At 41.6% G+C, this 21,185-nt stretch overlaps 1 protein-coding gene across 2 annotated transcripts; it reads right to left on the bottom strand.

The window, feature by feature from the left end:
* Positions 1–3,470: 3,470 nt before the first annotated feature.
* On the bottom strand, positions 3,471–21,172 carry NUCKS1 (nuclear casein kinase and cyclin dependent kinase substrate 1). Of its 2 annotated transcripts, none has more exons than XM_040535607.1 (8): positions 20,765–21,172; positions 13,571–13,620; positions 12,415–12,520; positions 10,030–10,085; positions 9,549–9,698; positions 8,699–8,851; positions 7,758–7,907; positions 3,471–7,053 (listed from the first exon to the last, which is right to left on the bottom strand). In XM_040535607.1, exons 1-8 carry the CDS (start codon positions 20,779–20,781, stop codon positions 6,854–6,856), a joined length of 882 nt encoding a protein of 293 aa, XP_040391541.1. In that variant the 5' UTR covers positions 20,782–21,172; the 3' UTR covers positions 3,471–6,853. The 2 variants fall into 2 exon arrangements, with proteins under 2 accessions (XP_040391541.1, XP_040391542.1); XM_040535608.1 differs by having other exon boundaries at positions 7,758–7,904; positions 20,765–21,109.
* Between the last annotated feature and the right edge of the window lie 13 nt (positions 21,173–21,185).

The raw sequence follows: 21,185 nt of genomic DNA, 5'->3' as shown, positions 1-21,185 counted from the left end.
CTTTGTTGTTATATTGGGGCAAGTATGAGACATACCCAAATGACTTGTGCGGTAAGATCACAAGCCAAAGCATTCTGCCATGCCAAACCCTTAGGAAGACTGGGTCCCTTAGGATCCCAGCAGCAGCTTCATCCTAAACCCTGTTGGATAGGAGTGCTTTGAGGTCTTTATCCCAATGAATCATAACTTCAGTTTTTAGAGCACAGATATACACAAGCAAAACGCAGACAACTACAAGTCTTAAGATTCATTGAGCCCATGATGGCAACACGTTATTAACTGACACCCGCTCAGCACAGCCTTTAACAAATGCCGAAGGGTTTTCCATCTCATCCCAGAAGAAGGAAAACACAAGCACGATCGGAGCAGCGCAGCCGTACCACCTCAGCATGCTCCTGGAGGCAGCAGCGATGCAGATGCGGAGGTCCAGGCACGCCCTCTGCTGCTCGCCCCACGGAGGGAGGCTGCGCTCCACTGCCCACTTGTAGTTGCAGAGTGATGGGGATGATCCGGCCCCACGGACTGCGAGGAGTTTAAAAGTGATCACATGCTTCTAAAACAGCTGCTAAGTTTGTTGTTATACTAAACCAGTACTAAGATTCTGCAGGAATTTAGATAAAAATATGCTATAATAGATTTAACAGCACAAACTTGCTGCGCATGATAACCCAGTGCATGTGATGACACATCAGGAAAGCAATCTGCACTGTGGATCAATTTATCTGCGTTTGAAATGATACCAACCAACTTTGGCCTAGTGTACATATAAGACGAATGCAGTTGTCACGTCCCCGATGGCCACAGATACAGCACAGCCTGTATATTGATTCGCACTGCTGGGGCATACGTGGCAAAATAGAACGGGAATTCCCTTTCTATATTGATCACTAAGGGAAAGCTCATAGATGTGAGCATGACAAATAAAAGGCTCGCTCTCTCCTTTTAATTGGCTTTCACCAGGCTTTGAACATGAAAACCTCAGTTAAGTCATCTTGACAGCGAAGGAAGTTCTTTAAATCTTCCCCTCAACTCATAGGTAGTAACAGGAAAGTCAGATTTGCCAAACTGTCCTGGACAAAACCTGACTTATCCTCCTCAGAGGAAGCACCAGGTCTGCAAAGGAACGAATCCCAAAACTATCAGACATCGTGGAAGACGAACACATTTTTACATCTCACTAACAGTGACAAAACAAAAAGCAACCGCAGAAGAATACTTCTGAATAGCAGAAAAATTACACAAGTCATGTTTATGGGTTATAAAAGCCCTTTTATAAAGCCATTTTTAAACAAAACCAAAAAGTTTACAAAAGAAAATAAAAGATACAGAAGAATGAGTTGCTTAATATATTCCAAAAAGGAGAAAAATAAAAGAAGGGACACAATTCCAACATGCTGAACAATAAAGGGTTCTTTTTCCTTTTGTTTTTTTAATACAAAATACAAGCGAAGGATACACATACTTAAAACAGAGCTCAGGAGCAGGTATGCAGTCCTGGGAACCCTTCAATAAAAGCAAAGCAGGGTTTTGTTATTTTTTTTCTTTACTTTCTTTGCAGGTACATACAGAGACTGGAATATGTAAAATTAAGTAGCACAAAAGACCATCACACAATTCTACCAATGAATGTTGCATCTATAAATTCACGAACATGGTCAACAGTCATGTTCACTTCAACCCCTTTTTAAAAAAAAGTGTTTTTTATTTTAAATAAAGCATTAATGTTACATTCAAACGTAACTCCTAGTACCATGCTGTAGATCTCAGTATTGTCAAGGTATTGCAGAAGTTGTCACCCCTATCAGGCCCAGTGATGACAGCCACGTCCGCGCACACACCCTGACCATGGGCCAGCAGCACTGGAGCACTATTTGCAGTTAGTTGCCCCTTTTCCTGGCCACTCTTGACGTTAAAAAAATAAAGTTAAATTAAAATGGATATGGAGGGTAACCACAAAGAGCCTGATTTTTAGAAAAGCTCAACAGGGGGCTGCAAATACTCAAGACAAACATTTGTTGCATACCATGTTAACGATGCCTCGCTGAGAGCCAAAGGCCCAAAGGCCCTATCTGGAGTCTCTTCCTTCTCTACCTTCAAAGCGATAATTCAGGGTTTGCTGTGACATGATGTTCATGGTTAAACAAACAAAAAAAAAAATTATGTAGCTCTTATTTACAGTTTTTGTAACAATTGCTTCTGCAGGAAAAAAAAAAGTAAAACAATTTCAGAACACAAAGGGAATAAGATGTCAGACACTCCCATGCGCGCACTCACACTCGCGCACTCACACACAAAATACTTCAGGGGCTTTTACACACATTACTCTGGCTTAAGCTGATTGAGTATTTCTCCATCCCACCCACTCCCCCTCCCAAAATATATATATAAAAAACCCTTGCCCCAATATACAAAGCATATGCACAATGGTGTTTGCAGTCACGCTGAGCATGCTCAGACCGATGGACCCATTCACTTCACTGCAGCTGAGGGGGCAGGCAGTTTACAGAGCTGTTTCCAATAGTGGTCGATACACAGAGGCAGCACGTAGTGAAAACTTGACTAGACTTAGAAATATTTGTGGTTTGTTTTTAATATAAAGAATTCAATGAAAAGACATTCAAATGCCAGTCACCTACTGACGTGGGAAGTCTAAACCGAGGGTACACTTGATCTGGGGAGTCTTGAAAGGACACTGTCATCTTTCAGAGCTCTTAGATTCCTCACGGTACTTTTTAAAAATTCATCTTGGAAGTACGAATAGAATAGTTTAATTTTGCCTCCCAGTTTAATGCACAGAATTTGTATTTAAAACTCCCAAAACTATAGGAAAATATTCAAAGTTCAGGGAAAATTTTCTGTGATCATATACATATAGAATATATCATTTCCACAGATAGATGGGATCCCCCCCCCAAACTAACACACCCTACATGCCAGCAACATTTTTGTGACAGTGTCCCTTTATATATCTGCTTACATTTTCCATATCCTGCCTCCCCCAACAGATGAACATCCACTTCTCAAATACTTAAACTCATGGATCAGTTTGTGTTTTTTAAGAACCATGTGTTCAACAATATGATCTGTTATAAAAATAAACACTTCACAAACAAATTACATAAAGCAAAGCACCAGTTTCTACAGCTCAAAAGCTTCCAGCATGTTACAGTTTACTTCCCTCCCTCCTTAACCTGGGTGCCTCAGTGTCTATTGTACCATTGTGACCATCAACAGTGGAGGGTGAAAAAAAACAGAAAAAAATATTCAAGTGCATCTTCTGCCACTGCCCTGGTAGTCCATCACCTGCGGGTGCAACCGTGTGGTGGCACAGGAGCTGAGCACGCTCAGAGCCATTACCTGGCATTCGTCACATTCCCTAGCAGAAGTCAGCTAAGGTGTACTGCTTCTCTCCCCACATACTCTTTTGCTTTGATAAAGTTAAAACAAAAAACTAAGTTTCTTGGCTGCCATAAGTCTTACTCTTACCCGGAATCCGTTCTAAAACCCATTTAGCTTGACACGTTTGGCATTCTCATGCTGATCAAATACGAACTGAAACGAGTAATCTTTAGTATGAAAATCCAAGCAAGATTGCAAATCTTTCCTGATCAAGCCTTGTGGCCAGTCAAAGACAGCATGATTATACAAATATAAAACAAAATGTGGTCATGTGGATTCAGAAACAGAATGTACAGAGGGATATATAACAGAAGTTAGCAATGAACTACCATTTTAAGGGTGAGACCAGGGCAGGGCACTAAATTAACTGTATTTTGGAATAAATCTGTTTACCTCTCTGCAAAGGCTCCAAAACTACAGCTGTGTAACAGAAGACAATCTTTTCAAAGCCTTCTTCTGTGAATGAAACGTCCTGCTCCATGAAGAACTATTCATGCTCCTAGAGAAAGGCGTTTTTACAGCTTTCCTTCAAGAAATCAGAATGCTTAATACAAACGAATTAAAAAGGAGATTTAAAAATGTTAAGTCTGCCTCTACTTAAAAATGTGTACTAAAAAGAAAAGTTATGTATTAACCTTCACAATTATCTTCAATCTGTAAAAATGTAAACTGTGGTATTTTTAACCGAGTAACCATTAGGGCTTAGTGTTTGCACAAATTAGCAAAACAGTAAGATATAGAAAAAGTTACAAAATCCCAGACGTAGTACAGGATTTACATAGTGTTTGGGTTGTGACACAATCTCAAAGATAGCATCATGCAGCCTGTAACAGCCATTAGAGATGAATATATGAGAAAACAGAACAGATTTACAGGATAAAGGGCCAAAATTGACAGGCATAAAATAATCCACAGTCCAGAAGCTGAACTGAAAACAACAGAAACTTATTTTTCACAGCCTGAACTTAACTGTATTAGGGAAAAAATAAAAAACACCAAAAAACACAACAAACAAACAAGTCTTAAGTGGTACTTACAAAATACACTCTTCAGAAAAAAACTGGTCTAGCAGGTAAAGAAACAACTGTTTGACCAGATCAACTAGAGGTATTCTGCATTTATGCAATTCTTGAAGATTTTAATACCAAAAAGAAACTAATACCCCCAGTAGACTGTAACATCTTGAAACAGTCTGGACTGAAGGAGAACAACGATGTAGAATGCACTCAGGAAAGTATATGCTACCCCCAAAATATCAATCCAAATGTTATTTAAAATTTGGCCATTTATTGTCCCGTATTACCCAAGGAGCACTGGACTAGGAGCGCAGGGGATACAAGAAACTCTGCTCTCCCAGAAATCTAAAAGGTGGGAAGAGGTGTGGGAGAGGAGGTTACATTCACATCTTTTTCAAGACTGTTACTTGACTCCAGCCTTAAGCTGTTCTGCAAAGTTAAACCACTTAAAAAAAAAGATTTACAATGGAAACACCGATCATCTTTATTGTAATGGCAACAGTAGTTTCATTATAGTAAAGAATGTTAGAGAACTTAAATTTTAATAAGCCAAGGTAAAGTAATTTACCAGCCTCCATAAAATCCATGGCTATGAATCACACAAGACAATCACTCGGCTGTTATATTAATATTCCGTTCCATAGTTTAGGCTCCACACTGTGCTCAGCATCTTCAGGCTCCCTATGCCATTCAGCCAAGTGTCCTTCCTGGTCATATTAGTGTGTCATATCTAAAAGCTCTCTAAAATCCAAACAGGATTAAAAATCTGGTAGCTCGTGCACCAGAAATCCAACTAATTAGCTGCCTTATGTTACCTTCAAGAGGCTGGTTACAAAACATGTATTTCAGTGACAAAAAAAAGATGCAAAACTTGTCAGCTATAAAACAACGGTGAGCAACATACAGAAAGCACAAAGGGTTTAAGAAAAAAATGGCAGGTCCAGTTTTTAATATCTCTACCAACATGGCAGCAACCTCCGTATTAGGGTTTGAAAACCAAGACTTCTGTACTTTTTTAAAAAAGGATATGGCTGCTTTGATAAAAACACATTAAAATGCCACCACACACATCTCAAGTTTCTTGCATTTAGAGGGACATCCTGCTTTTGTTATAAAACTATAGCCCTGCTACACTGCTTCCAAACCCCATTTCCTCCCAGCTTCACCCTTTAATACTGTTCCCTACTCCGTTCTTTTTAGGCTTAGGGAGCAGAATGACGACCAACAGTTAGAGGCAGACACGTCGATGTGGGAACAGAATGAGTGTAAAGCCCCCCATGCTGCCAGATGGAGGGATGAAGAAATGGAAGTGATACTGGGGTAATGTCACTAGCCATGGAAGTCTGCTGTCCAACACTGTAGCTGGAGAGGCTGAGAGACACGACTACATAGCCTTTCTGAGGACAGATGGAGGGAGAGAAGAGAAGCACTTCAGCGTGACTCATGGGATCCGAGACTGACCAGAGCATTACAGGAATCCTTTGCTTCACATTTATAAAAGGACATCCCTTGCCCCAAAAGCTAAAGAATTTAGTTTTATGTTGTCCGTTATTTTTCTCCTTGGAACAACTTTAAAGAAAACTTCCACAACACCAGATGGAAACCAGAGCTTTAAAAATTGTTTTCAATTTCTCTTCCCTATTCCGCCCATCTATAGCCATCCCTGGAAGTAAAACAGAATTTATGGATGTGAGCAGCTTGTAGGCTGTGTATGTGAAATCGTATAGAACAAACTGCAATTTGCCTAAAGCAGAATAGTATTCCACCCAGCAAAGACAAAAAGATCTTGCATCCTAACTTGAGGGTCTTTTTCTCAATAAAGGACAGTGGACCATCTATAAGTCTCTTGATTGTTTTCCATTGAAAAGTTGCATGAATCCAAGAAACACAGGTTTCCTCCCCATGTTTCCTCAACTGGAATTCCTATTAACTACATTTTTTTCTGAGAGAACGTACTTGTATCAACAAAACTGTTAAAGCATAGATTTTTGTTGTTGTTTTTTTAACCACATACTCAAATACAGAATAATAGTTTTAAAGGACTCTTACCAGCACTGGGAAATCTATTCTACTTAACGATTTGTAAGTATGGTTTCCACGTATCAGTCTCAAACCTTATTGCTTCACAACTGCAGTATCCCTTGAAAAAAATATATATTTAAATGGTCTGTTAATTTGTCTCAAATGGCTTTCAGATTTGGTGGGGGGAGGGAGAACGGAATGGCCAACAGAGAACAGTGACTTCAAAATATTACTGTATAAGGGTTTCCTCTTGTTAAAAAAAGGATACACTGTATTAAACAGCTGAAAGTAAAGACAGCATTCAAAGCCCATGAGTCAAGCCACAGCCAAAACCGTGTTCTACCCCTAAGTATGTTTTCTTTCCTTTTTCTTTTTTCTTTTTTTTTTTTTTAAACAAAGATTTCCTCAACTGCCATTTAATCTTCACCAGAGGGTGCTTCATCTTCAGATCCCTCATCCCCTGACTTCTCTGGTGGAGGGCTGGCTGATTTTTTCTTTTCTGGGGGACTTTCAGGCTCTTCATCCTCTTCTTTGGGGGATGGGGTCTTTTCTTTTGTTGCCTTGGAAGCTGTGGGTCGGCCTGCCTTCCCTTTGCCTTTCACTGGACTGGGAGTCACTGAAAAAATAAAAGGCTTATAAAAGTTATTATCGGCTACCAAGACAAGAAGGTGACATGGCTTCATACAAACAGGATTTACAAGACATTGCAGTAACAGGTTTCATTTTACTTTGACCAAACCACACGCAGGGTGTTTTATGCATTCCATTCAAAACTGAACGGAGTGAAAACAGCTAACAAGACTTTAGAACCATCTAATTGCAAGTCCTGACTAATTACTAGATATGATGTTATAAACTAACATAGCTAGCCTCTTGTCATACTAGTATATATGCCACTACCTATGATTCTGAGCTTCCTGCAACAGCCTATCAAGTTTTCCTTTGGTTCCAATTTCTCCACATTCTTCCACCCTGAAAACATCACAAAGACCAAGAGTCCCTGTCAAAGCCACAAATTGTATTATTTGGCTGCGATGCATAGAAAGTCAGACTTGCAGCACCTCAATAGAAGCTTTTAATCTACACGGGTTTTGCCAATGGGACATAGATACTAATTCAACCTCCTCATTAAGCAAGAATTAAAGCCACATTATTATTTTATTGCATTGCTTTAAATCATGGTAAGTTACTAGTTACATGAACTAGCCCTTCAACATTATGCGTTAATGCCTACTGGCCTAAAATTTCCACTGAGTCTTCTACAGCAGAAAAATAAATACTAGTCTCTAAAACAAACTGCACAGCTCTGCTTAGACCCACCTGTAGCCTTTAGCCTGGGCTTAGGCATCTTCTTTTCTTTCCTCTCTGGCTTGGATTTCTTGGAGACCTTTTTGTTTTTCTTCTTCGAACTGCCGTAGTCACTATCATCATCATCTTCCATGAGGAAGTCTTCATCGCTTCCTGAATCTTCTGAAACAACAACAAAATTAAGCTTTAGAAGTCAAGGAAAGGAAGCAGAACAAAAAGCTGATATACATGCCAGTTAAACAGAGCAGTCAGAAGACCAAGACTCTGTGACCTTACGAGCTTCCACCAATCTGCGGTCTTAAGGAAATGTGACATAGCAGATGTCATACTGGTAGGGATAAAGTACTATAACAAAGCAGGTAAGTGTTTTGAGGACCTCGAAATATGCTCTAAGTAACCCATTCGAAAATAAAAAGAATCTCCTGACAGGGAGAAGTTAAGTGATCTTAATGCAATGGTACTCTTACTCCTTTCTGAAATCCTGTTTGCACTATTTCAAGAACTTGAAAAAGCACAATTCACAATGCAATTCATTACATGCTAGACTTATTTGTTCTCGTGAAAGAAACTGTCCTACTTTGATCGATCAAGGATAAAGTACTTTGACATCTTTCCAAAAGTAGCAGCCATACCTCAAAACCGATGGGGTAGCAAGAAGGAGCAAGAAACATTAAAATATGATAAGCAACCCTAAATGAGCATTATAAGAGACATACTGCTGCAAATTTGGAACAAAAGTTCTAGATGTCAAAAACGTAAGCTTGGTCTGCTGGACAGATATTCATTAACAAGTACATACTAAGGACAATTTGTGTTTTCATTGTCAAGTCAAAAAACAAACTCTGTTCCTTTTGTTGTTTGGCCCGACCCATAAACTTATGTTTGGTACCATACCCATGCCACATTGATTTCAACTTTTTATGACATGTTCCAGTACAATCCCAGTTACTCACTCTCCTGGAACTGTGCCTCATCATCCTCTTGTTCTTCTTCCTCACTACCCACATCATCCATAAGCATCTCTCGTTGTTTGGAAGCTGCTTTAGATGCTGCCTGTCTCTGCTGACGCACATTTTTGTGGTCTTCCTTCTCGTCCTCACTGTCCTCTGCAGCACAAAGTCACCATGTTATAACGAAGACACAAAACACAGGCCACCATATGTCTTCATCAGGTAGTGGGTGAGCAAGACAAAAGTCAAGTCCTTCATGAAAAAGTGAATTAAGGTGCTCAGTGAATAATTGAGCTGAGGAGAACATATTCAAGTAATCAAGTATGTTTCTGGGGTCATCCAACAATGACCCAGTGCAGCATCTTCCACTGTACAGAGTAGCAACCCTTTTTACTAGGGCATTATTCCTCTGCCATCAATGTTAACAGCCATATCATTACTCACCAAGGAGAGTATTAAACTATCTCTGAAGCAAAACATTATTTAAATCAGATCTATCACAAACTATGCTTAAAATGCACAATTATCACTACATGCCTAAAACACAGTAGCTCCTTACTGTGCAATCTGTAACTTGGTATTTTTAGCCACAATACTAAAGAACCTAAGAACTGTGAAAGCCCGCAGCTGAAGAATTATTTTCTCCCTCTTAAAATTTAAGAGACATGATGAATTATTACCCTCTTCATGCTACTTTATAAAATACGTGAAATGAATGCATACACAGTGCAGAACTGCCGCAACCCAATATAGGGATTGAATGCATCAATCAATAATAATACTGATTGAATACTGTACTTATCATAATGACTTTCTCAAAAAATTAAAATAATCATAGCAATCATTTCTTTACCTGCAGGCCTTTTCCTGGATTTAGAGGCTCTCTTATTCTTGTCTGGTTTAGCCTTTTTTCCTTTTTTGCTTTTTTGAGAACTCTCATAGTCACTGTCAGCTTTGCCATCATCTGCTCCTAAGTCGTCATCTTCACTGCCAAAATCTTCATCTGGAAGGAAAAAGTGAGAATATGAAGTTTCTTCTATCACTCTGTGAAATATTGATGAGAACCCCAGAGAGGAGATTAACCTACATCTATCTACCTGTGAAGACAGTTTATGGCAGCATCATATTACACAAAACATATCTGTTATCCCAAACCAGGGCTGGAAACAACAAGCAGTAGAGGCAGCATCCAGCTTAAGATAAATGGGTTAGAAGAGTGCTTGCCTCCCTAAACAGAAGAACTTATTTCCCATGTCAAATCCTACCCCCATAACTTTCTTAAAAACTGGTCTTTATTTTGAAGGTAGCGTTACCAGTGCAACGCAGTTAGTTACCTGCCGAGTGTGAATCATCTTTCTTGGTCTTCACATCTTTTTCTTCTGAATCCTCACTGAATAGGAAAAAAAGAGAGGGTTTAACTGGTGCTTTAACCAGTCATTTGCTGTACAGAAAATAGAATTTTTTTGAGAGCAAACTGATCTCTAGGCCAGGAATATGCGCTTTTCCTGGACATTACCACGTTATACTTCAGCATTACTCAGAAGCATATGTAGTTACTATGGTTAGAAATTTCAAATTCCTAATCACGTATATATTCATGCAGAGTCAAGGGAATCAACCAGGAAATAAGGATGAGATGAACCATGCATTTTGATCCAAAACCTACCAACAATTCAGACATCTTCCATTTTACAATTAGGATTTTGAAGTTTTATATGCTAATACATGACTGAGTCTATAGATGGAGTAAAGTTTTATTCTGAATAGATTTATAGAATCATCACCTGTCTTTATCTCACTGTTTTCTTTGGAGTTCTTCATTCTGCCTAACCAGTTACCTGGCACATAGTTGGTCTGCAAGCTCTCAGATGATCTGATCTCTGACAGACTTTCCCCAACCCCCTCTAGTGGTTTCAATCCTCATTAGAGGCTTCCACTATCAAGGAAGTACTAATGTTTGTTCTTATTCAAATCCCCATCATTTGTCATTAGCGCTGTCCAGAGAAGGTTTTCCTCCCAGCACACTGTCAGAGAATAAGTGTTTTAAACAGGAATGGTGAATATTGTGTCGAAGGCCACTGATGTACAACATATGTTTCAGGAATGGTTGAACTGCACGTTCTGGCAAAGGTCAGGAAACACAACAGACCAAAGCTTCGCTACATTCAGGTTTGGCAGTTGGTGCTGACACTATATTTCTGAAGAATACTAATAGTTTAGATAACATATTATACTACAGCCCTGTAGGCCCATTTGTTTTCAGTCTCAGAGACAACTGTGCATTTCAAATCACTTAAACACGCACACTTGTGTCCCATTCAGGCCCTCCGTAATGTTTGTAATACAAACAGAAGTGTTCTTACTTAAATACCCCCAAAGCTAATGGGACATGATGGTCAACTACTTCATTACTTTGGGAGCTCCCTAGCCTCGTTCTTTATACAATGTCATACCTACCAAAGTTTTTATTTCTGGCATTACAGCATTTGCGAGCACTTCTCTGGCAGACTGACCTCTAGAATTTCCGTTAAGTGCTGCACGAGCAGAACACATACACTGGCCTAAGCAAACTGTGTCAATCTGTCAAGCTATGGATGAACTAGATTCATCCAGAAACGTAGGTAGATGTCAGAAGTACTTGCATAACATCAATTTTGCATTAGATCTCTATCCATCATTTGTGTCAAAACAGTGCAATGCGTGTTTGGAGTGGCAACAGGAAACAATTGCTTGGCTTTTCTTTCCTGAAAACAGTTCCAAGATAAGAACAGTGTTTGCATCTTCAGGGCAATTAAAAGCTGGGGTGAAAATCGCCTGTCCCTCTCAGTTCACAACAGCGAGGAACCCATTCAAACATTCCCATGCCTATATTCAGCTTTCACCTTATAGCACAGGAGTGTAAGGAAAAAGATGGAGAGAAACCTCCTAAGCATACCCCCTGGCAAGTTTGCTACATTCCACCCAAACAATCCAAGACAGTTAAGAAATACCTTGGGTTTGTATAGTAAGAACCAGCTGGCAGACCCTCCATGTTGATGTCTGTCATGAAAGCAGTCAATTTATTTAATAGGCCTGCTTTTATCACCTTTAAGGCAACCATTTGCTGATCGTAGTTACTGTGAAATGTTAGATACCTTCACTCTAATAGTGGAAGTCTTTCCTGCAGTAGGACGTTGCTTAGAATTCAGTCACTTGACATTGTCAGAACAACTTGGTTATCAAAACAAGATGGTTTCTGAATTTGACAAAACAGGAAACAAAAAACAAAGAACCACAAAACTAACAAACGGCCCCTACTACTACTGCCATTGTACTTGCCCCATTTAATCTTTAACCAGAGGAATGCTGTGAGCATACCAAAAAAACATGGAAAATTAAATGCATCTAGCCACTATCTTACCTGGATAATTGTACCAGTTGCCAATTTTTGTAACTCATATCATGTTCCTTGCCATTCCAACTGCCTAGATCTGGAAAGCGCTTTTTTTTTTTTAATGCCGAAGCACTAGTGACAAGTACTTTACACATGATTTCCCTGCCAACTCAAATAAGAACGAACCACCTCAATGTCCAAGCTGGTTATGCAAGCTTTGTGATCAAGAGCTCTTACACTGCAGACTCTGAATTGCACTTACAATCACTCCTCTCAGAAGATAATGCTCCCCACATGCAAGAAAGGTTTGCAGACATGTTCTTAACAGATGAAGTGATTCTTTTACCTGTCCTCCTGAGAATTCTTCCCAGATCGCCTCTTGTTTTTAGCCTCCCGGGGAGACGAACGGATTTTCTTGGATGGGGGACCTGAATCTCTTCCATAATCTTCATCTGGATAGGACAGCAGAAAATGGTTTTGAATCAAACCCTTAGCTCCCAGCAAATTGACTCACAGCTCCACAGCAAAAAGACTTCCTCCGTTATATCTTAAACTGACCACTTCAGGCATATCAAAAAGCAGCCCTTAAAAAAAATAAACAATCACAGATCTTAAAAGAAAACTTTACAGAAGTCCTGTCTTAAACTAGTGATTTACCTTTTCTTCCAGCAGCAGCACAATAAAAATGCTGCATGCAATCAAGTCTGAAACGTACCAAAATGCCTCACAAGAGACACTATCTTAATTTTACAGCTAGTTAGAAACACAAAGTTATTAAGAAAACCTATTCGCAGTTGACATTCGTACATACCTCTCTATGCTTTTAACAACAAGAAGTTTATTTACTGTCCTCTGATGGGAACAGTATATCATTACTGAGCAATTTACGGTGTAAGTTTTTACAACTATTACACAATACAAGCAACAGGACTGCAATTAAGAGCTATGCATATTTGTTTCCATTAATTATCAACGTAATCTCCCTTAGGAAACAGTAGCAGTATGTCTATTTTCTAAGAACATAAAACATATTCCATATGGCTTCCAGAAATATTTCATTAATTCACGCAGAACAGAATATACAAAGATTATTTTTTTTCGTGCAATTCACGAAAATGCCTGACATTATGGAATTAACTAAAGTCCACTAAATAAACTGAAAACATATTTTTCTCTAGGAAAAAAAAAGTGGCATCAGGGGGATTTTACCACAGAACATAACATAGACCAAGGAAGAATGCAGTTGCTGCCAACAGCCTAAAGGCACTACAACAATGCAAGCATTAAATAATAAGATTTCTATCACCATTGTTTGTTTAATACAAAACATACGAGAATCATTATATTTTCAAATGTTCATTAACGGTTCAGAGACTGAAGAGCAGAAAGTCTTTAGAATTTAGGTTAAAGATGTGACTAGAAGCAACACAATTAATATGCAAAGCCATAAATGAACAGCTGTAGCCCAAGGATATTATACTGTTAAGAACAAAGTCATTTACCAGCATCATCTGATTCCTGAAACTGGGAGTAATCGACCACCTTCCTGTTCCTGTTAAAATGAAGGGAATAAATAAATCAGCAATTCGTACTCTCAGAGGTACAAAAGCTTTCTTAAAGTAAGAACGCACCACATTCTTGTTTCCAGCGTAGGATTTGTAGCCCAAACACATCCCAAGAAGACTTATTTGTGTAAGCCATCTACACCTTTGAAGTCTCAAAAGAAAACACGGTATATTCGAGCATTTTCCTAGGGACCTATCATAGCAGACTGAATTATAGTCTAAGAATTCAAAGGTGATTTTTGATAAGCAGCACTCTTACGGCTCGTGACTGCAGTGACAAAGAGCCACCTTAACCTGTGTTATGCGGTTCTTTCATTATTCAAACTATACATGTATCATTGCTCCAACTACAGCAGAGAAAGCACTCTTTAAAAGCAGCTTCCAAAGATTAAAAAGCATTTTAAAAAAGCAACACCCAAAGATTAAAGATGCATTTAAAGAATGCATCGGCCTCAACTTTCTTAAGACAGAGCTGCCCCTCACCCTGTTTCAAAGCTGTGCACAGACCCACATTCTGTTACTGCATCAGCAGCTTCGCTGCTCCCTAACCAAGCTGCAAGTCCCCCAGGTAACCAGGTACCCTTAACAGGGCAAATACAACGGCTGATGACAGACAAAATTAGGCAACTACATAAGCAGCTCTTACTGAAAGCAATGCCTCACTCACCAACAAAACCTGCTTCTCAAACTTACTTGCATTTAATATTTTAGGTTTCTGTAGTTGTTGGCTAGTTTTTCAGCACCCTTTGCTTTACTGACAAGTTTTAACTGCCCCGTGGTCCAGCTGCTCAGGGGAACCAAGACAGCACTGCACTGCAGATCCAGCTGGCAACGCCTGGGTCAGAGGCAGATTCCAAACACCCTCCTCTTCTGGAGGATGTGCAATGTAAGGAGGAAGAGCAGCTGAAGGCATCAGAGATTTAGCCCTCCTTCCTGTCTCCACTTTTGCTTTTGTTTTTTTTTTTGAAAACAATCCCTTTGACCCAAGGCCAGCGAAGAACTAAATTTGGAAGTCTCCAACACATGAGCTCACTTTTACACGTAGAAAAAAGTTTGGCAAGTGTGAGGTGAAGCGACCTACCCAGCATCACAGACTCGAGAACCGCTGCAAGCAGAAGGCAACACGCAAACCACGATGCCTTTCCCTTCTAAACAAGCCTGCTGAATTCCACGTGCACTTTGCAGAACTGCGCTGCATTTCGGGATTATCATCACCCACTGCTGATAAGACTGCCCAGCTGAATGATACGCAAAAGTCATTGTTGTGTGCTGGCTGTTGACCAATTAGAAACCAATTAGAAGCCTCCCTCCTGTCCAAGCACCTCTATTTATGGCTTACAGCAGCAGCCTTCAGAAGAGGAAGCAGCATAATTACTTTATTTCAAGCCTACATAAAGCCTCTTCAGCTCCAAACAACAACAAAAAACCACAGCTAACAAAAGGCAAGACCAGTCATTCGACTTCCACAGGCTGAATCCCATCCAAGCTCCAGGGTAAACGTGAGCAGAACAAAGTACAACAGCACCGTGCTACAGAGCACTGCCCGCTCACCAGCAGCCCAAATTCAGTACAGCACCGACTCAGAAAGGCTCGCCATGGTGTACCATCTAGGTGAGGCCTCACACGCGGCCTCCTTTCCAACAGGAAGGCTTCCTGAAGACCGCCTCCTGCCCGCAGGTGGAAAACTAACAGAAAATCCAGTTTATTTTGGTAAGCATCTGAAGAATAATAAAGCTCCTAAATAAGATGTTTGATTTGGTCTAAGGTTTCGGGTATTATGCTTTTCTCTAAAAGTGTAAGCAGGGAAAATAAGGTAGAATTGCTACCTATTCTGTCCTAGCAGCTTTGTAAAGCAATAGTTTTGGACATCACTTCACTAACAAGCAAAATGGGAATCGCAATATTGCCACCTTGCAGTACGTTGGTCATACACAGCTTCATCTTCCTGATTTCCATTAAAGGTCCATACTAAATCAAATACTAAAAGTGTGACACAGTAAGATAAAACAAAAAAAAAAATCTGTCCCTCCTCTTTCTTAGCACTGTACCTTATCTGTTTTCAGCTGGAGAGCAAGTTCTGCTACGCTCTCACAATCTGGTCTAGAGGATCAGGGATGCTCGGCAGAAGCAAACAAGAAGGAAGGCCACCTGGCTGGATTTTATTTTGCAGGACAAAGAGTAGGGTGAAAGAAAGAAGGGATGCCTACACTGATATTACTGAACATAGAAATCTCTAAGTCTTCCCACCAGAGCCAGAGAAGCTCACAAGAGCAGAAACATGAAACAAGAACTGCTTTTCCATCTGCCATTCTTCTCACTCTGCTCAGCATTCACCCCATTTAGTTCTACTTACATTTCTCTTTATAACTGCGAGCAGCACCGTGGTGCAATGCTTAATGGCTACAAGCATACAATGACTGCATGCTTCATTAAACCCAAGTGATAAAGACAGGTAAGTTCACCAGAGTTGAGATCCAAGGGAAAAAACAGAAAACCCCACTTGCTGTTTTTTCAATGAGGAGCACCTCTTTGCCCCTAGCAGACACTAAAAGATGTTAAGGCAAGCAACTAGACATGAAAATAAACTGCAAAAATTCAGTTAGACTGAGCATAAAAAGACAGTCTAGTAGACATTTGGGATGGATATTGTTCAATCTGGTTTAAAACACATTGAAATTGTAAAATAACTTACTTGCTAATTCAGCCTAACATGTAAAGTGTGCACGCGAGGGATACTGGGGGAGGAAAGGTAGAGAGAGAAGTCCCGTGAGCTTAAGTTTTGGTACCAGCTGACAGTCCTGTATTTCTGAAATAAAGAGTAACTCATCCAGAAACCCACTAACACATTACGCTGGAAGCACATGGTTAACTCAAGTAATACTCAAGTAATTTAATAAGAACTCAAAACAGCACAGGAGTTCTTACAGCTCATGCTTGATGCTTATCAGACTGAAATCAATTTTAAAATGATGAAAAGCAATATCATCATTCAAAAGGCTCGCTAAATACCTATACAAGCGGTTAAGGACTGTATATCATCTCATCTTCAGCTAATGAAGTCCCTCAAAAACCATGTTTACAAATTAACATATCAGAATTCAAAGTAATAATCAGTTAGAAATATTTTCTTTAAAAAATATATATGTAAAAGGGAATGTTTAGATCCCTGCGTATTTCCACAGGCAGTAAACCACACAGTTTAAAGTTTAAAAAAAAATACATACACATCCTAAGCAAAGCCTAGAGGAGTATTCAAAAAGCTAGTAACTGGGCTCACCATGCAGTGCAGAAGAGCGTTTAGGTCAAGTGATTATCAGCAGAAATAATCTATTCTCTTACACAATTTGAGAAGTAAAATGAACGAGAGACTAAATGGTTACAGAGGTTTTTGTTTTGTTTTAACTACAGCATGTAACTCTCAAACCAGTTTGTGGAAGAAGCTGTTGACCTTCCCTCCGGCTCAGGGCCTGGCAGACACAGTGGTCAGTTTCACTTTCTGGTTCTCATTCCGGGGTAAAGCTGTCCTGCTCCACGGGCAACAGCCTACCAATAAACACCGCCCTTAGAAGCGCTGCTTTGGTGCCTTTTTATATAGATAGCAAAAAGAGAGATAGGAAGTATTTCTTATAGGTGTTTTCAAAGTTGTGCAAAACAAATAGGCAGTGCTAGATAGACTTAGGCCTTAAATAAACAGACATTAACTTATAATTACGTGTCAGAAGTCGAAACATTGAAGCCTAGTGCCAGTTATGTACCTAAAGCACGTCACTATGGTGTTAGTCTATTTAAAAATTGGCACAACTGTACTCAGACAGGACTCACCGACTAGAGGTTCCCAATTACAGAGGTCATTGTTTGGGTCTGGACTTGGTGTAACTCCAAACGTCTGTAAGACTAGGCACTGCTCATGGTATCTGCAGAATTTTTAGGGATACACATGACTTGAAACTCCGTAAAACAATTAAATGATTTATGCAGCAACAGTTTTAGCAGCTTTGTGCCCATCCATCCTCCATTTGAACTTAACTACAAATGAGAAGATTTTAACATACAATATAGAAATATTCTGATGCAAAGGGGAAAAACAAAGGAAAAAACAAAAAAAGCCAATTCTGCAACCTGCACTGCTCCTGGAAAACTGATTTTTGTTGTACTTCTCCCTTGCTCTTTGTTTCTCTTTAGATTGAAAGTTCTCAGAGCAAGGCCCATGCCTCTTTATTTATCTGCGAAGTATCTTGCTCATCCCTGGACATTACCACTCATTATTATCCAAGTCAAATGCCAATCCCAAGGAAGTTTTCCTTTCCTGCTAGCCCACTAAAGTTATCCAGAATCTCACTATTTATATTTTTATGTTGCCCAGGTACAACAGCAGCCACAAGGCAAGTTATATTTAATAGATATTTTTTTTTCCCCTGCAACTAAACTTTCAAAGAGCCACCCTTCCACTGTAGTGCCAATGCAAGACTGGAAGTTACTAATAAAGAGCTAAGCGCATAAAGCTATAAAGCCCTGAAATACAGACAGATATCCATTCATAACTGGCTTCAATCTTCAAACAAACAGAAAACCACTCTGATTTCAATACCTGCCCACAGTTTCATTTTGCAGTGCCTGCAGGAGAGGAGCACCAGCAAGTGAAAGTGACCAGTGCGGAGCAGCAAACGGGAACTCCCCCAAATTCAAAGTCAAAATTCTCACTTAAAATACATTAATTGACGCTGCGTATAAAAATGAGGGCTCGACATTCTCATCTCATTTGTATTCTGGAATAGATAAGGACATAGTAATGTAACCAGCAGCTCTAAATGCCCATGGCAGCATTTCAGAAGTTAGCCACATGGTGCAGAAGTTCAGTAGCTGTAGGAGGTTCCTTTCCTTTTCACTACTTGCCATTTTCTAACAATAGTGCAGATACCATCATTATCCACCCAAGAGTAGTCTAATTGCATAAAAAGTATTTGGTTCTGAATTAACACACAAGAAACCTGTAAATACCTGGGCTTCATTGCTACTTAATTACACGAAACTGAAATCAACAACCAGACTCAGTCTTAAGACAGTCCTCTACTGATGAGTAGAAACCAAGGGTATCTGTCAGGTTTTATAAAGCCCATTGTTTTAAGTGTGTATATATTCACTAGAAACCAGTGGACATACTAAATTAACTCTTTTGAATTAATTTAGTTAAATTAGATCACCAAATCTGATTCCGATGGAGAACTTCTCACCAGAATCCCCTATTATCAACAGTAAGATAACCAGGAAAAAAGTTGTTGCGTAATTTTAAAAGTTTTGGATTTTCACCTCTGATGAGAGTTCTCCAGTTCTGTACTAGAGGTTCTCTACTTCTACCAAGCAGAGCAGCACAATGTAATCGCTTCTGAAGATTTACGTTTTTCGCCTGAAAGGGCTACTAAAACCAGCTAGATAGTGGATTGCTACATCTACTGCTGGCACGTGCCAACAGGTATTCTGCTACTACAAGTACACACTGGACTTTGGCACGGAGTTTTGCTGTATGCCAGTGCCTGTCAACTGCTAGCAAGACAAGCCAGGTCTTTCACAACACTGCAGGATTTTACAGAATTCTTTTAGTTTAGAAAAGGTTGCTTACAAAGATACGCGACACCAGAAACCTTACGAACTATACCTTTAAAGATACAACACTTTCCTTACCTGTAGCAAGACTCCAGTGCTGGCAAGTAAATCACCAGCAGACCGTACACTGAAGTGTCACAGTGAGCAGCAAAGTCACATCACCACTGCATTTCAGGACACAGGCACTGTCATTCAACATCAGACCACTAGTCCATCTAGTCCAACATCCTGTCTTACAAAAGGCCAAAAACTGATGCTTCAGAGCGCGGTATGCACAGTCCTGTTCATCACCTTTTAAACCCGAGGTAATTCCCTAGGAGTGGAACTTGGAGCTTTATCCACCCCTTACTTTAGCATGCAGGAATACACTACTGGTTAAAAGAAAAAAAAAAAAAGCTATAGAATAACAACTGTTTCACTAATCAGCATGCCAAACCTCCTGATTTTGTGAAGTAGCCCTAAATCTACATTTAAACTCTTACGTATTAGAGATATGACTTAAATCCAGAGTTACCACATATATACACGTGTACGTTTAAGCAGGTAAGAGGCTCTAGTTATAACATAAGCCTTAGGACTGCAACAAGTTAACAGAGCACACATTATGACACATCTTACCTCTCCTGCAAAGAGCATTTAAACCCCGAGCTCGCTCCCGGGGCACTCCCCGGGGCAAAGCAAAGACAAACGCGCTCCGGGCTTGGGGCACGGCAACTTCTGCACGCCGCCACTATTCAACCCCAAACTCCAGGCACGGAGCTGCCTTCTCCTTCCTCCTCCTCCTCCCGCAGCCCCGCAGCGGGCGGTGGGGCTGGGGGGCAGCGGGAGGGGGGCGCCCGGTTGAGGAGGAGGAGAAGCAGGAGAGGAGGAGGAGGAGAGGGAGAGGAGGACAGCAGCAGGAGGAGGAGGAAAGGAGGCGGCGGCCGCCGCGGCTCCTCCCCTCAGCGTGGTCCAGGCGGCCCGCACAGCCCCGCTCCCCCTGCCCGCAGCCCCCAGCCCGCAGCCGCCGCCGAGCCCCGCGGCTCCGAAATGGCGCCGGGCCCCCGCTCGCTGCCGGCCCCAAGTGGGTCACGGCGAAAAATCCTTTTTTTTTTTAATTTTTTTTTTTTTTCCTTTTTACCCCACCCCCCCCCACCACCGCAAAATGTGGGACGCCGCCCGCCGCGGGCCTCCCCTTCCCACAACCCCCCCACCGCAGCAGCGCCTCTCGCCCGCGCTACCGAACAATAATTGCAAATAAAGTTAAAAATAAATAAAAATATGAGAGAATGGGGGGGGGGGTAGAGCGGCCTCCCCCAGCCCTGGCTGCAGCCTCCCGGCCTCGCCGCCCCTCCGGCAGCGGCCCTGGGGCTGCGGCGGGGCCCGGCCGGGCCTGAGGCGAGGCGTGGGGCCGGGGGGGCCCGGAGGGAGCCGGGGGGGGGCCGGGCAACGGCGGGGCCGGGCCCCGGAGGGCGGCGGCGGGAGGAGGAGGAGGAGGAGAAGGAGGAGGAGGGAGGCGGGAGCGGGGCCTCCGCGCTGCCAAGGACTCACCTGACAGGCCTCGACATTTTCCCCGGCGCTTCGGGCCCGGCCCGGGGGACGTCGCCCTCAACCGAAGGGCAAAAAAAAAAAAAAAAAGGGAAAAACCGAAAAACTAATAATAATAAAAAAAAAACACCACCGAACCGGCCGCTCGGTGCGGGCTCCGCGTCGCCCGTCCCCTCCCTGAAGCGGGAGCCCCGGGCCCAGCGCCTCAGGCCGACAGTGCCGGAGCCGCCTCTCTCAGCCCCCTCAGGGGGGAGCCGCCGGAGCCGCCGCCGTGCGTGGGCCGCGCGCCCCCGCCCCGCTCCCCACCGCCGCCGCCGCCCGGCCCGGCCCCGCCGCCGCTCGCCGCTCCCCCCCGCAAAATGGTCGCGTTCGCACCGCCGAGAGGATGCGAGCGGGGGGGCGGTGCAGCCTACCCCGCTGGCAC

This window comes from Cygnus olor, chromosome 24 (assembly GCF_009769625.2).
Source record: "Cygnus olor isolate bCygOlo1 chromosome 24, bCygOlo1.pri.v2, whole genome shotgun sequence".
Taxonomy (NCBI): Eukaryota; Metazoa; Chordata; class Aves; order Anseriformes; family Anatidae; genus Cygnus; species Cygnus olor.
The sequence above is the reverse complement of the archived record's forward strand: the minus strand, read 5'-3'. Positions and strand labels throughout refer to the sequence as shown.